Genomic DNA, 16,826 nt, shown 5'->3' on the forward strand with positions numbered 1-16,826 from the left:
TTTTTACTGTATTTACTTATTGTGGGATAATTTAAAAAAACGAGACTATGGCAGAAAGAACTGGGTGTGATTGGTAAAAGATTATAGCGACGCAGTTCCAATATATATTGGGGAGAAGCTCAACCTTAGGAAATTCCCCCCAATGCTCCCATTACTCCTATTTCTTATCATACCAAAAATATCTTTAGTACAGTTTATAAAAGCGTTATTTAGTCTTTTTACGACTGTTTATTATTATTATTATTATTATTATTATTATTATTATTATTATTATTATTATTATTATTATTATTATTATTATTAAAAGATATTTTCAGACTCAATCAATCGAATCACCTCTGGTGCTTAGGGTCCCGGGTTCGATCCCAGCCCCCGCCAAGTGAACTTTGTGGTGGACAAACACCGTGTGCGTGGGTTTCCTCGGGGTTCTCCCGTTTCCTCCCACTTCCTTCATTCCACCATTTATTCATTACTCATTATCATCGTCTCCTTTAGCCTAACCGGCATAACCGTGGAACGTAAAACTTAAATATTTCATTTAATTTTTCAATCAATCCAAGTAGGTATGCTACTATATACATAGACTAATCATATTAAATTAATAAATGCTAATGAAAGAATATTTTTCTCTTAAAAATGTATTGTAGGAAGTCAAAATAATTCCTAAATTTTTTCACTACAGAAGCCACATAAGGATCTCAAACCAAACACTGAAGCACACTGCTGAAATAATGCTTAATAAACTGACATTGACTATGCATACACGCAATCAAAAAATATACCTATCTGTATTTAAATAAACTACAGTGAGGATTGTTTGAAATTATTTTGTCGTCAGAAATTTAAGTGGCAATATTTAACTCTCAATAAACAAACAAACTGAGCAGTAACCTAATTATTACAGGAATAAAAAGAATATATATTACATAAAGTGAACAGAACGTCTAGCGATCTGCAATGAACCAAACTTCTGTGATAGTTTGGTTGTATAAGTACCAGGCGATCCATAATTATTTTTAGCCTACAGCGAAAATTGTGTGTAATACTGTATTACTCGTCTCGTTTCGAATTTAAAATAAAAATGTCCTTCTCGTCTCGTGGGTAACATTAGGTTTGAATTAGGGATGGCCAGAACCGGTTCCTGTTGGAACCGGTTTTCGGGTCTGGACGGATCCGGTTCTAGAAGATCCGGTTCCGGAACCGGTTTTCGGATCTAGTTCTGGAACCGGTTCTTCAGATCCAGGTCTGGAACCGGTTCTTCAGATCCAGGTCTGGAACCGGTTCTTCGGATCCAGGTCTGGAACCGGTTCTTCGGATCCAGGTCTAGAACCGGTTCTTCGGATCCAGGTCTGGAACCGGTTCCTAAGATCCGGTTCTGGAACCGGGTTTTCAGATCCAGATCTGGAACCGGTTCGTAACATCCGGATCTGGAACTGGGTTTTCGGATCCAGGTCCAGAACCGGTTCTGAAAACCGGATCTCCGAGAACCGGTTCCTCGCGGAACCGGAACTTTGTGGCCATCCCTAGTTTGGATCTACATAATGACAAATAACGTGCCCATTCACTAGAAGGAAATAAGTTACTAATTAAGACAAGGAAAGCGATAGTCATGTTCTGTCATGTGAACCACATGCGAAAAAATGACGAGTTAGTTAAGTTATAAGAATTAGTTTACTTTCGTCACTGTCCAATTTCTGAGCACTTCAAACAACTACGGTTCAACAAATGACTTTCACTTCACAGTATGAAACGACGGTACACTTCCAAACTATGTAAATTCAATCTCCAACTTCATCTATAATTACTGGTTGCCATAGATTAATAAGAGCAAAGGTAGAACGTCTTTCTGAGACGCTGAATCCATATCAGAAAGCCATTACTCGCTATGCCATTCTGGTTTTGTTCCATAGCGACAAAGATTGAAAATGGAAATTGTTAATATGAACCACCTCTGGTTTGAATAGATACAACGTACTATTGGGAAGCTCAATCGATTGCAAAAGACTGCATTTCGATATCTCTTACCGTTGTTGTTCTACAAAAATCAGTATTGAAACCGGAAGTAATATTAAATTTCAACCACTTCCGGTTTTTGTAGAGTGTTGCGAGTTGTGATGGTATGTTCTCTTGACACCCTGAATCTTGCAGAAAACCGCTTCTCGCTACATATTACCATTTTTATTCTATGGCGATAAATGCTACTGGAAATGGTTAATTTTAATCACTTCAGGTTTGAATGGATGGTTAATGGAAAAGGCAGAGCTGAATCAATTGAAAAAAAAAAAAAAAACACATATATATCTTACCGCTTTTGCTTTACGAAAACCAGTATTGAAACCGGAAGTAGTAAATTTCAACCACTTCCGGTTTTGGTAGTTTTGCGTGTTGTGAACACACGTTCTTTTGGACTCTGAGTTATTAGCAGAAAACCGCTTGTAGCTATGTAATAATCATTTTCTTCTATGGCGATAAATGCTAAAACTGAAAACGGTTTATTTTAACCACTTCAGGTTTGAATACAGGGTTAACGGAGAATATAAAACCTGAATCAATTGTATGCTGAATCAACTGCAAGAAAACTGCATCTCTATATCTCTTACTGTTTTTGGACTATGAAAATCAGTACAGAAACCGGAAGTAATATTAAATTTTATCCACTTGCGGTTCTGGTAAAGAATTCGAAATAGTTATGGTAGGTTGCCTCGAGACGCTAAATCGTTTGCAGAAAACTGCTTCTGGCTATTCGTTACCGTTTTCGTTTTATGGCAATCAACTTTAAAACCTGAAATGACTAATATAAACTATTTTCGGTTTTAATAGAGTAAACAGAAGAGATGGAATGTATCATTGAAGCACTTAAAGATTGCTAAGAAAAAAAAGGGGGGGGATTTCGAGATCTCTTACAGTTTTCGTTCGGATACCTGTCGACAGACGAACGCATTGACAAAATTGTTCTATAAGATTTGTGGTACTTATACATAGCATAGCTTGAAAGTCTTAACAACACAAATGAAACTTGCTGTATACGGTAGTCAGCACGGGCCAGAATTTTTAGCCCGGGCCCGGCCCGGCCCGTGAATTTACAATGTGAGGCCCGACCCGAGTCCGAAATACGTTTTAGCACTTGGGCCCGAGCCCGGCCCGCGCTCGTGTGATAATCTAATTAGCCCAAAATAAGTCCGAATTACAGAAACTAAGTAATTAACGCAAAATTGTATTTTTATTTACAGCAATTAGAGGTTTAATTTTGCAGTTGTGCTTTAAAAGTTTTCCAGAAAGAACGGTGCAAATATATCGTTGTAAAATACATTTATAAACTTAGGCCCGAGAAATATGGTTGTAGATTAAAAAATTCACGGCCCGAGCACGTGCAGAGCTCTAGTATACGGAGACTGATGAAAGCTTCAAGATCTCATCGCTTTCTCGGGTTGTTGCTGCAAGAAGGTAAAATATGTCTGTTCCACAACCAACTGTTCATCCCTCTCCCACCGCCCCCCACCCAAAAAAGGTTAATTTAGTAACAAAGTTCTACTTCAAAGAAAATAGTTATTATATGTAAAACACGTTGTTGTATAATTCATTTTACTTTTAACACTTCGACGATGGAAAGCTGTGTTCGTCGTTACACAAAGGAATAACGTCTCTCTTATGTAAAACAAGGAGCTTGATTTGAGATGCAATGAAAACAGCGACTTACTTGTTGTTGCTTTGTTTGGTGGAAGTGGTGTCCGAGTTGGAAGATGCCGTTGGTGTTCGCGATCGATCCTCCCTTCTTGAATGGCTGCAAATTAAGAAATAAATACATTAAAAATGAGAAACAAACATAACGACTTGTAATAACACAAAGAAAAACATATTTTTTGTAAAAGTACAGCATCTGCCTCATCAAAGCTCTTTGGGGACATATTTTTAGTTCTTGTGCGGATGGCGGATAAAAATGCTGTTGTTCGTGAAAAGACAAGAATGATTAATTATTTACAATTTGTAACAAAATACTTTTACTCTTTCAAGAAAAATGACCACCAGATCAAAATCGAGTTTCGTTAATTATTTTCTCTACTTCTAAACCCTATAATAAATCTCACATATCAATCTGATTTTATGGCAGTTTGTGTGAGGTTGGTTCTTCTTCTTTCTGGAGGATCTTTAATTTCCATTTTGATTTTGCTTCTGATCAAAAGCACAATTATCTTATGAATTTAGAGAGAGAGAGAGAAAGAGAATGTGCTCTAAAATTAATTGACAAATATAATATTACAAGCTTGACAATCTTCTTGTCAGAAATCTGCATTTGAAGGGATCTTAAAATAGTATAATGATTTTTTTTTTCAATAATTTAGTATTTCTGTTTCCAAGAATTTTATTATATTTAGCGTAGCTGACTTACAGTAGCATGAAATAGTATTAGTGAAGTGTTTTGCTAGAAAATTATTGATATCATATCACAGGATTCAAGAAACTATAAAAGAGGTATTTACAAATTACAATTGTTATAGGGTCTAATACAAATTATTTTTGAAATTGTTATTGTCAAAAAGTGAACTAGTTTTATATATTTGTTATGTTATCTGCGGCTGCAGACTGAGGTGTTGCGGAAGCGGGTAGATGTATTTCGGATGCGTATGTTTTATATCGGCACAGACCTCCATCCATACTGATTTTCTAACCTATACTGGAGGAATACACCTGGGATGCCTGAAAATTTACCTTTACCTTTAAATACTACTGGACAAATACACTTGGGTGCTTGGAAATTTACTTCTACTCTCAAATACTACTGGAGGAATACACCTGGCTTGCCTGAAAATTTACCTCTACCTTTAAATACTACTGGACAAATACACTTGGGTGCTTGGAAATTTACTTCTACTCTCAAATACTACTGGAGGAATACACCTGGCTTGCCTGAAAATTTACCTCTACCTTCAAATACTACTGGACAAATACACTTGGGTGCTTGGAAATTTACTTCTACTCTCAAATACTACTGGAGGAATACACCTGGCTTGCCTGAAAATTTACCTCTACCTTCAAATACTACTGGACAAATACACTTGGGTGCTTGGAAATTTACTTCTACTCTCAAATACTACTGGAGGAATACACCTGGCTCGCCTGAAAATTTACCTCTACCTTCAAATACTACTGGACAAATACACTTGGGTGCTTGGAAATTTACTTCTACTCTCAAATACTACTGGAGGAATACACCTGGCTTGCCTGAAAATTTACCTCTACCTTTAAATACTACTGGACAAATACACTTGGGTGCTTGGAAATTTACTTCTACTCTCAAATACTACTGGAGGAATACACCTGGCTTGCCTGAAAATTTACCTCTACCTTCAAATACTACTGGAGAAATACACCTGGCTTGCCTGAAAATTTACCTCTACCTTCAAATACTACTGGACAAATACACTTGGGTGCTTGGAAATTTACTTCTACTCTCAAATACTACTGGAGGAATACACCTGGCTTGCCTGAAAATTTACCTCTACCTTCAAATACTACTGGACAAATACACTTGGGTGCTTGGAAATTTACTTCTACTCTCAAATACTACTGGAGGAATACACCTGGCTTGCCTGAAAATTTACCTCTACCTTCAAATACTACTAGACAAATACACTTGGGTGCTTGGAAATTTACTTCTACTCTCAAATACTACTGGAGGAATACACCTGGCTTGCCTGAAAATTTACCTCTACCTTCAAATACTACTGGACAAATACACTTGGGTGCTTGGAAATTTACTTCTACTCTCAAATACTACTGGAGGAATACACCTGGCTTGCCTGAAAATTTACCTCTACCTTCAAATACTACTGGACAAATACACTTGGGTGCTTGGAAATTTACTTCTACTCTCAAATACTACTGGAGGAATACACCTGGCTTGCCTGAAAATTTACCTCTACCTTCAAATACTACTAGACAAATACACTTGGGTGCTTGGAAATTTACTTCTACTCTCAAATACTACTGGAAGAATACACCTGGCTTGCCTGAAAATTTACCTCTACCTTCAAATACTACTGGACAAATACACTTGGGTGCTTGGAAATTTACTTCTACTCTCAAATACTACTGGAGGAATACACCCGGCTTGCCTGGAAATTTACTTCTATTCTCAAATACTACCGGAGGAATACAGCTGACGTGCCTTGACATTTACCTCTACCCTTAAATACTATGTTCGAAATTTATTTTGGAACACAGCATTTGGTACAAGGTGATTTTGTTTTTCATTTCCTTTCTATTCAAATGCTCACTCTATAGGGAAAAAAGAGGGTTGAAATATTTTTCGTAAGCCTATTTATTCTCCTCGTGTGAAGAACTATTTAAACTAATCTAGCATAAAAGAAATTTCTCAACTCCAAGAAGTCAAGAAACCACACGGAATGCAAAAAGCTAATACACACTGATGATCAGGCTGCAAATTAGCGAGTGGATCAGACATTATTTCGGGAAGGAAGAACCTGACGGGAATCTAATTCACAAAAAGAAGAAAAAAAGAAACTCTAAGAAAAAAAAAGACCAACTAATCACGAACGAATTGATAGGTACCACGTATCAGTAGTTGCGAAAAAGTTTGGAAAATATACGTAATTGAATCATTTGAAAATTACTACTACTTCATCACGTACTACATCAAAAGTAATTTCTTACCGAAAACTTTCAATAAATTCCGCTATTCCTGATACTTCTCTTTTGTTAATTTTGCCGTTACTGCAATTGCTAGTCAGTAGTCTTGCCAGCCCGGTTCTCTTGTACTTTAAAAAAACCACAATAAAAAATATTTTTAAAAAACTCTCCCGCGCCTTTAGCGAAGTTATGTGAATTCCGTGCCATCACGTAATATTTAGTTCTGGCAACACTGTAATATTTCCAGTCACATCCATCTACAGGAGAGGCAACTGCGCCGCTTTTACTTTTCTGCTTTACCTCAGGGAAGCCCTCTTGTGGGAAAAAGTTAGTTTCTGCTCTCTGGAAAAAACTGCTGGAAAGATCTCAACCGTTCCTTCAAGATTGCAGTGCAAACATGTTTTCCACACCTATGAATGGCCAGAAAAGCAAAAGAGAAGGTGATCGATGTGATACCTCGATACGGGGCCGCCTCTCTCTCTCTCTCAATCTCTTATACTATGTGTGTGTGTGTGATGGGAGCAATGTGTACGTATGTGAATATATGTGAGTGAGTCTAACTGAGAGGGGCAATGTCCCGTCTTGACCTTTTTCGTCGAATACCTGACGCATATAAATACTTGTGAGCTATGTCGTTCATATATATGTGTGTACAGTATATACGTATAAAAAAAATTATCATATTTCCGCATTTAAAAGTTATAAGTCCTTTACGAACTATGAGATCTCTTCGAAGGTATAAACTGGTACTGGCTTAGAAATTTAGAGCTAAGATATAAGATACAGAACCCATTTTAAGAATAAAAATTTTTCTTTAAAGGTTTGCAATAAGACTGATAAATATTGGCGGCACGGTGGCTCAGTGGTAGAGCTTTCATCTCCAGCGTAAGGGGTACCTCATTCTATCCCAGGTCACGCGAATTTGTGGCGCAGTATATCGGGTCAGAGTTCTTTTGTTTCTTCCACATTCTCATTCCACTAACTATTTCATCGTTCACTTTCATAATCAACCGTGTTTGTGATGGGCAACATCGTGTGCGTGGGTTTTCTCGATGTACTTCCGTTTTCCTCCCACTTATCATTCCACCAATTCCTCCATTATCATTCACTTGATTTAATCATTCGGCTCCTTTGACCTATAGGATGTTACACTTATTATTATTATTATTATTATTATTATTATTATTATTATTATTATTATTATTATTATTATTATAGATAATTACAAGTATCTTCAAATTTTGAAATCATAAAAAGCTACTACTAATAAAACTTTACTTACTACTGCAAATAGCAACAGTCTTAAAAAAAAAGTCTTATATATGATATTCCCTCATGTTCAACGAACTTGAAAAAGTTCGTTATCTATGTCTATATTATTATGGGCCTACCCTGATGAAAAAAATCCATTTCGCCACCTGTATTATATATATATGTAACACTTCTTTCAGATAGTTTTTGATACTCTATCGAATGGAGAATGGAGGGCTCAAAGTTGAGCCCTCCATTTGATAGAGCGTCAAAAACTGCGTCACTCTTACTGTTCCCGAGATATTGACCAAAAAAAAGTTCCGATTTCGGGAGATTTAAGGCGCCATATCTCGCGAACTGTAAGTCATAGAGAGGTGATATTTTGCGAATTTTTCAATTTTCAGCCCTACACTTCGAGCATGTATCTTCGTAAAACAAAGTATCATAGAACGTTTTAACAGAACTCTTAAACAAAACACGTGGAAAAAATATTAGTACTCAAGAAAATTATAAATGGACAGATATATTACAAGGATTGTTTAATGAGTATAATAATAAAGTACATAGAACAATTGGTATAAAGCCTGTAGAAGTTAATTATATATATATATATATATATATATATATATATATATATATATATATATATATATAAAGTTCATTCTTACAATGCTCTTGGAGAGGGCCGTACTGACCAGGCGGGAAACCGGGAAATTTCCCGGTGAACCCTGGACGCTGATTTTTTTTTAGTGGGTCTCCGCCTGCATCGTAAGTAAATGTAGACCTATATGTACAAAAAAGCACACATCACGCACTCCTCACATACGGGAGTAACGGAAAGGAGGACGATAACATGCCGAGTACCGACAATACAGTCATTAATTCAAGAACAGCATTGCTAGCGCATGATATTGATGAAACAGCCTTTCACATTTTTCGTAATTCAACCTTTGAAAGATTCCTAATTGCCCACTCTGCTTTATAATTTTGCTAATATTGAAGTATTCAGCTAAATTGAAATCTCAAATGTTGCCATAACTTGAAACTAAATAATAATTTACATTTTACAGCACCGTTGTTTTCCATAGAGAAAGTACACACGGCAAGATTAAGACCATTGGGGGCCCTGAAGCGGAAAAATATAAGGGGCCCTATCAAAAACTTTTATGATGGGCCCTCTCTCGACATGTTCAAAAGGGCCCATGAATTATATAGGAGGGACTCATGTTATATTCTTTAAATTTTTATGGTGAAACTATTTTCAGTAATTTTTAAAATTTTGGAGCCCCTGTTGGTCACGTAGTCCTGAAGCAAGAAACTCATTCATTTCTTTCTTTTTCTAAAGGAGAGGAAAATATTTATATCTTTAGAGAAAAATTACAGAAGGAATCACTATGTTGTTTGTAAGAAGCTTTCTAATGTATTTTAAAACGCGTGTTAAGGGCATCATAAGGGGCCTTGTACAGATGCAAATTTAAGTTAGTTTTCTTTCCGTTCCTCCAAAAATACTTAAAGGAAATAAATAAAATTCATTCATTCGTACCCAGGGCCGGATTCAGGATTTTCTGAGGGGGGTGCACCAACAACTACCAACCAGTATAATTATCTGAATTAAATTTGAGTCTTTTAAATGCCTTTAGGCATCTGTGATGTGAATGAGGAATTCCTTTGGAAATGCTGTATGTCTGCTCTCGATGAATTCTTTTCCTTCAACATTCAGAAAATTGACAAACTATTAATTGTGCAAAACTCACTGCTATCTTCTCACTTTAGGTAGTGTATATTTACAACGAACGGACGTGCATGTGCATCTTTGCACCCCCCTTCCCAATCCGGCCCTGTTAGTACCTTATTTTAAAAGGATTTACCTAAGTAGGGTTTTCCTAGAGGCTGTGTGGTTTAGTGTGAAATAAGTCTTTTGTGGGTCCATGGTCTTGGCTTGTGTGAAATAAGTACAATATGCTATACATTTGCTTTGAGTGGTGCGTACTATTAGTACGCAGTACGTATATGTTGGGGAGGAGCAGTACATACATGTGCATGGGCCCCTCAGAAAGTACCTCCCGGTGGGCCCCTGGTTACAGTACGGCCCTGCTCTTGGAGTATTCTCAACTGTTCTTTTTATTAAATTTTATTTGTGAACTGATTCTGGTGCCCATACTTCTTTCATCACCTCCTTTAGAATAAAACTGACTCACAACAATCATTCGCTTCAAAAACACTATCAAAGCTTAATATGCTAAACGCTAATCTTCTAACAGCATATGGGCATTATAGCGTATTGAATTCAACGTAATCTAAAGTTAAAAGCTTCAAAATGCAACGTTACTGTAACTCTCTAGATTATGCAGCCTAGTAGACCTGTCTGTCACGTCATTACTAATGCTTTCCAAGTCCTCACACAAGAATGTGACCCAGGATCAGTACATACATGTATCAGTCATAACGATGATGAAAACCTTACACACACAATCATTGCTATACACAAGAATTCAAAAGAGACAGATGGAAGGGAAAAGCTTTTTTTAAAATCGAAGCGTAGCAACAATGGATTTTTTTTTTCTTTTGAGTTGGAATTCTGGAACAGTGTTTCATTTCCCTATAATACTGATGGCGAGATGTGTTTTCCTTTAAACACAATCACACATAAAACGTGTCCACTTTTGGATTGGAGTGGAATGCATAGACTAGAAAAAATTACAGAAAAAGTTACTACCATATTACACTTAAGGGAAAAAAAACTCTAGTTGCTGTAATAGTCTATTTATAAATCGGTATGATGTATTTCTAAATATCACTGGAGGTAGTTGTCTCTCTTTCCCTCGCTTGCTTTCTCTCTCTCTCTCTCTCTCTCTCTCTTCCGCAAGAACTGTTTTGCTTTCATAATCGATAGGCCCACATGAACGGATAAATAAATAAATAAATAAATAAACTGTTTTAATGACCAATAACTCGACTTTTATTATATTAACATTTCAAAGAATATATAACCAAATAATAATATAGTGTACTAAAAAGCTTTTCGTGTGAGGTATTGCACGTTATGGAGCAGAAACATACAGGGTGGCCTAAAAGTAGGTATACAGTCCCGTCATTGCTTTTTATATAATTTCTTACGGTTATCCATCAGGTAGACTTAGTTTCTTTATTATTTGTTCTTAATGTCTTTTTACTTATATCTTAAGCTCGGAAGAGCCGAAGCAAATAAACCTATAAACTAGAATGTTATACTTGATCAATGCAGGGGAATATCCACCCTGTAGATACCACGCAAAAGCGATGAAAAAAAAAAAAAAGATTGTAATCATTCGAAATGCGAGTGTGAAGAATAAGAAAGAAAATTTTTGAGTCGAACGGGAAACTAATAAGGTTGTACCACTGCCAGTCTAGTGGCTAGCGTGTGTGCTTTTTATGCACGATGTCCCGGAATCGATTCCCAGTGTGAGAGCAATAAAAAAAATAACGCATTACGAGTGATTCGGATTCCATTTTAAACTGATCCACGTCTCATATAGCTTTAGTGCCCCTGACACGGGGCACTAAACTTTAACAAATAAACAAAATAATGAAGTCAAAATATTATCTTTGAAACATGTTTACGATGGTTTCGTATGTCCAATTTTCGCTCGTTGGAATAGCAACAACGGAAACTACACATACGCTCCCACTGAGTGACAATTGATCACAGAAAAATCGTATAGAGGCCGTCATAAATACTTTTCAAATTATGGTACTTACGGCTTTTAAAATGTTAACGTAAAAACAAGTTGTAAAACACTATAAAACTTAAAATTTGCAATCCTTTTGAAATTCTGACACTGCGTTGACCCCTATATCTTTCAAACAAAACTAGTATTACCTCACTTTTATTATACCATATATATCACTTATTTTTTTGTGCGTACATTTTAAGAACTATAATTAGACTAGCCTTTGGCTAGCTGGGGGCTCCGCCCCCAGGCCCCAAGTTTGCTCGGCCTACGGCCTCGCATTTCTTATCTATCGGTCTTTGCATCAACATTGAATTTCGTTAACTTGCTCCTCATATTTCCTGAATTTGCCTATCCGGGGGCTTCGCCCCTACACACTGTCTTTACTCGGCCTACGGCTTTCCACCACTTGAACCCACAATTCTATAATTTCTTTACCTATTTTCAACTATCTAAAAGATATTTTGTATCCCAAGAAAACGCCCATTTAAATAGCATGGGGATTTTTCATCCTCCTTTAGACCCCCCAAAGATTAAAAATATTCACTTTTGACAATTTTCTTGTGGCTTAGCCTTGAAAGGCTACAATCATGACAAATTTCATCATTCTAATTCTGCCGGAACTACCTAAACATTTTGGGGTGTAGAAGACGTCCCATATAAATAACATGGAAAAGATTTTTCAGTTCCCCATAAAACCACTCTACGATTGGAAATTTTTATTTCTGATGATTCACTTAGGTAACACTAACAAAAACGTACAAGCATACCGAATTTCAAATGTTTATTCCAATTCTATGTATCTAAAACATGAGATTATATGTATAAAAAAAAAAAGCCCATTTAAATAACATGGGGAAATTCTTCATCCCCTCTTTAGACCTCCTAAAAATTAGAAATATTGACTTTTGTTAATTTTCCTGTCGGTTAGTTCCGGAAAGTTACAATCATGCCAAATTTAATCATGGTAGCCCTACAGGAAGTGCTCAATAACTTATGTCAGCTCATATAGTTTTATATATGGTTAAGATATAACGTATCTGAAGCATCCCTCAGATTCTGATCCAGAAACTATAGCTAAATCTTATGCTTTAGACGTAAGTTCTTCAGAAACACGACAGCGAAGTTCTCGTACTAAAACAACAGGCCCATAGTAGATGCTCACTCAAATCCGGGTTGTTCGAAAACTTTTGAGCAGTAGTATAAGGAGTATTAATTGACCATAAGGAGTATTAATCGACCATAAAGTTATTCCTCTTCTGTATGAGTGTTGGTCGATTTATCTGGAACTTCGCTCATACAGTAGTTATACTGCAATGAAGTTTTTTCCTTCTTCTTTAACGGATGATAACTTCAGCGCATCTAGTTAACGAGTGCTGAGTGGAACAAGAGTGAAAAGCACGCTTGCTACACTCACTGAAATATTAAAAACGTACATGGTAATGCACTTGCAAGCTGCCTTCTATTAATAGCAAGCTTCTCATAAACTATCATTAAATTCTGCACCAAAAAAAGTATGTATATATATATAAACGAGTCAGCCGACTTCCTGCAACCTGTTTTCATAAGAAGGACAGGAAGCGTCTGTGTGCAATGAACTTAATGTTACGTTGCACGAAACAGCATTAAATTAGGAATATGAGTATGCTCTGTTGCATATGAAAGGAACCGCCCTTGTACCATTTACGTTACGGACTCACAAATCTGCATTAATACAACACCTAATTCACAAAGTGTTAATTATCACTAGAAGTTTACTGCCGTTATTCTTCCCAAGTCTTTCGGAAGACCCGATGGTTCAGTTGGTGGTAGAGGAGCGCTCACCTGTAGTCCGAGAGGATTCCTGGTTCGATTCCTAGACACGATGGTGGACAATAAATATTGTATCCGTGGGTTTTCTCGAGATTTTCCGTTTCTTCCCACATTCTTAATTTCTTCATAATCGTTCGCTTTTATTTATTATCCGTCTCTTTCACCCTAACGAGTATATGCGTGGAACGCCAAAAATTACAGCTGATTTCATTTCATTTTTCCAGGTCTCTGACTCCGACGAATTACAAAGTTTCCATTGACACCCTACGAAATCGCTTAATTAGTCGATTTGTTAGTGTCATAAATAACATAAACCAGCCGAAATCTCTAATTTGACAAGATTCCCATGTCAAAAATTCAATACGTAACATATATAGGGTGTAACTTTAAATAATGTAACAAACGTCGGGAGGTGATTCCTGACACCAAAACGGTAGATATCGACGTCCAGAGAGACACAAAAGTACGTTAGTCCGGCACATCACAGGAGATGTTTAAACTGTCTGCCATGGACAGCAATGCATGCGTGACGACCTGGATCATGGATTGGAGACCTCGTTCGGAGATATCTGAGTCATGGCGAACAGTTGCACAGTCGTAACGAATACGCTGCTCCAAGCCGTTGACGTCGTCAACAGGAGTGGCATACACAGCACTTTTCATGTGTTATAATAGATAAAAATCCAGTGGATTCAGGTCCGGAGATCGGGCAGCCCAATGCACTGGACCGCCACGCCCGATCCAACGTCTTGGGAAGTTGTTCAGTCACCGATGGACATTCACACTTAAGTGCGCGGAAATCCCGACATGCCTGTATCATATGTTGCGGCGAATGGCTAGAAAAACGTTTTCCAGTAATTCGGGCACTGTATGCTGTTATAATCTGCCCAAGTGTGTGTGTTATACATGTTGATGATACCATTCCTTCCAAACATGGCCTCGTCAGTGAACAGCACTGACGCAGGAAACAGCATGGTGGTAATGATTTGTTCAATGAACCAATGGCAGAATGCTTCACGTGGTTAGCAATACGCTTCTGTCAGTCTTTGTATATTTTGCAGGTGGTATAGATACAAGGCATTTTCATGTAACGCATAGCATAGTCATGTAACTAACATGCATTTCACGGCTAAGTTCCCTCGTACTGGTACCTGGCTCATTGTTCACCGCGTTTTTGCTTAACAGGTGTCGTACATGACGGGGTCGACCAGCATCCACATTGGCCGGTTCTCAGTTTCACACATACCCCAATAAATTGCATAAGAGCTTACTAATCATCCATATATTTGTTCAATTCAATAAAATCTACCAATTGGTGTATAACTCATTATTGGATATTTTTGTACGCTATTTACATTGTAGAATTAATAAGATTTTTCCTAAATCTAAAGTTTTACTCACATTTTTTGAGTAAAACGACACCAAAATGTTGTGGGGGAAAAATGAACAAGTAGAACATTTCTTTTTCTCGCCCTGAAGTTTGAGAGACATGTACACAAAAAGCAGAATATCTTTAGGGTGAAGAAGCCAGTCAGTCTACTTGGCATACATGACTTATTATAATACTAATAACACAGGAAAAAAATAATCATGTTAATTGCTTCTTGTACGATTTTCATACAAACATAATTTAATTTCCGGTTCTTTTTAAAAAATAATATCCTACTTACTTTATTTATTTATTTTTTTTAATGAAATAGACCGGTCCTGTTTATTTTTGCACAACGCATGTCATAAGAAGATAACGTAATTAACATTCTCTCTTCTTTTGATTTGCTTACACACAAGTACTCGCTTCAGGCAATGTCGAGGGAGAGGACGGAAAACGCTTGTTTTCACTTCTACTGTGCATAAATATACATAGACAGACAGACTCGAAAATATGCGTCACACACACAAAAAAAAAAAAAAAAGTATGCATGCTTTTAAGAATCTTTAGAAGATTAAGCGAGATGTCAACGTAACCTGTAAGGACAAACTTTGACACGGTATGAATATTTCGTTAATTCTTTAAGTGTTCGTCTTTTGTGCTGAAACGTTAATAAAAATGGAAAAATTCCCCATATTAACATTTAATGAAGTTTTTTTGTTTGTTTGTTTGTTTGTTTGTTCACAGATGACACAAACATACCAATCAAAAGATCTCACTGGCCTGAATGACATGGGTAAGAATTAGGGCTGTCAACTTTTGAAAATTGAAATACCGGATACTCTCCTCGAATACGTATACGCGAGGTGTGGCAATTAAATAACGAGATTGCCCATCTCCTGTCGCGCAGGATCGTGAAGAGGGGGGGGGGGGAGATAGCTAATGATGTGTTGTTGTTGAACCTTCATGAGAAGCCACTGTTTGTTTCATGATTCTGATAGCTTTTCTTTTCTTTGCAGGCTTGCATGACAGTATGTTCTGCAGTAGTGCCAGAATCATGGTGAACAGTAAAGCTGAGCAGCGCATTAACATCAAATTTCTGGTGAAATTTAAAAAAACAAAAAAAAAAAAAGAAAAAGAAATGTTGTGTAACGTTAAAAGAGTTGTATGGTGATAATGCTATGTCACGTGCGCGAGTGTTTGAATGGCACAAACGATTTTCAGAAGATAGGGAGGAGACTGAAGATGATGAACGACCCGAACGCCCTTTGAGTTCAAGAACGGAAGAAAATGTTCAAAAAATTAATGAACTTGTGCGGAAAGATAGACATCTGAGCATTCGGATGATCGCAGACATGACGAACATTAACAAAGAGACAGTAAGACAAATTTTGCATGACAATTTAAACACGACAAAAGTTTATGTAAAAATTGTTCCGAAAAACCTCTCTCAGGAACAAAAAGACATTCGAAAGACATTTGCTGTGACGTAATGGAATGACTCAAAGCAGAACAAGACTTGCTAACACGTGGCATCACGTGATGAAACATGGATTTTCCAGTATGACCCCGAGATTAAGCGTCAATCCATGCCCACATCGCCAAGAATGAAAAAGCACGAATGAGCAAGTCGAAAGTGAAGGCAATGCTCATCGTTATATATATATATATATATATATATATATATATATATATCAGGGGCATCATCGTGCCTCAGAGTCAAACGGTGAATCAGACATACTACAAACAAGTCCTAATCAAGCTTAGGGAAAGAATAAGGAAGAAGAGACCGGATTTGTGGAAGAACGATGCATGGATCCTCCACCAAGACAATGCGCCTGCCCATAATCCCTTTCTGTGAAGCAGTTTTTAGCAGCCAAGCGCATTCCTGTGCTCGACCATCCTCCGTATTCCCCAGACCTGGCTCCCTGCGACTTTTATCTATTCCCAAAAATGAAAAGTGCATTGAAGGGAACACATTTTCAGTCTGTGAAAGAGGTGAAACGAAAAACGACAGAGTTGTTGAACAGAGTGAT

The 16,826-nt window shown here is 37.1% G+C and overlaps 1 protein-coding gene across 2 annotated transcripts in view; it reads right to left on the minus strand.

Moving 5' to 3' along the window:
• The window catches only part of LOC145669722 (pleckstrin homology domain-containing family A member 7-like), a 324,057-nt gene that overhangs the window by 149,821 nt on the left and 157,410 nt on the right, over positions 1-16,826 (minus strand). For both annotated transcript variants that reach the window (XM_081738042.1, XM_081738043.1), the window contains exon 2: positions 3,698-3,781. In XM_081738042.1, coding sequence (XP_081594168.1) covers positions 3,698-3,781 — 84 coding nt within the window. The remainder of the gene's footprint in view (positions 1-3,697; positions 3,782-16,826) is intronic.

The sequence above is a fragment of the Thermobia domestica genome, chromosome 14, assembly GCF_964235325.1.
Source record: "Thermobia domestica chromosome 14, izTheDome1.hap1.1, whole genome shotgun sequence".
Classification (NCBI taxonomy): domain Eukaryota; kingdom Metazoa; phylum Arthropoda; class Insecta; order Zygentoma; family Lepismatidae; genus Thermobia; species Thermobia domestica.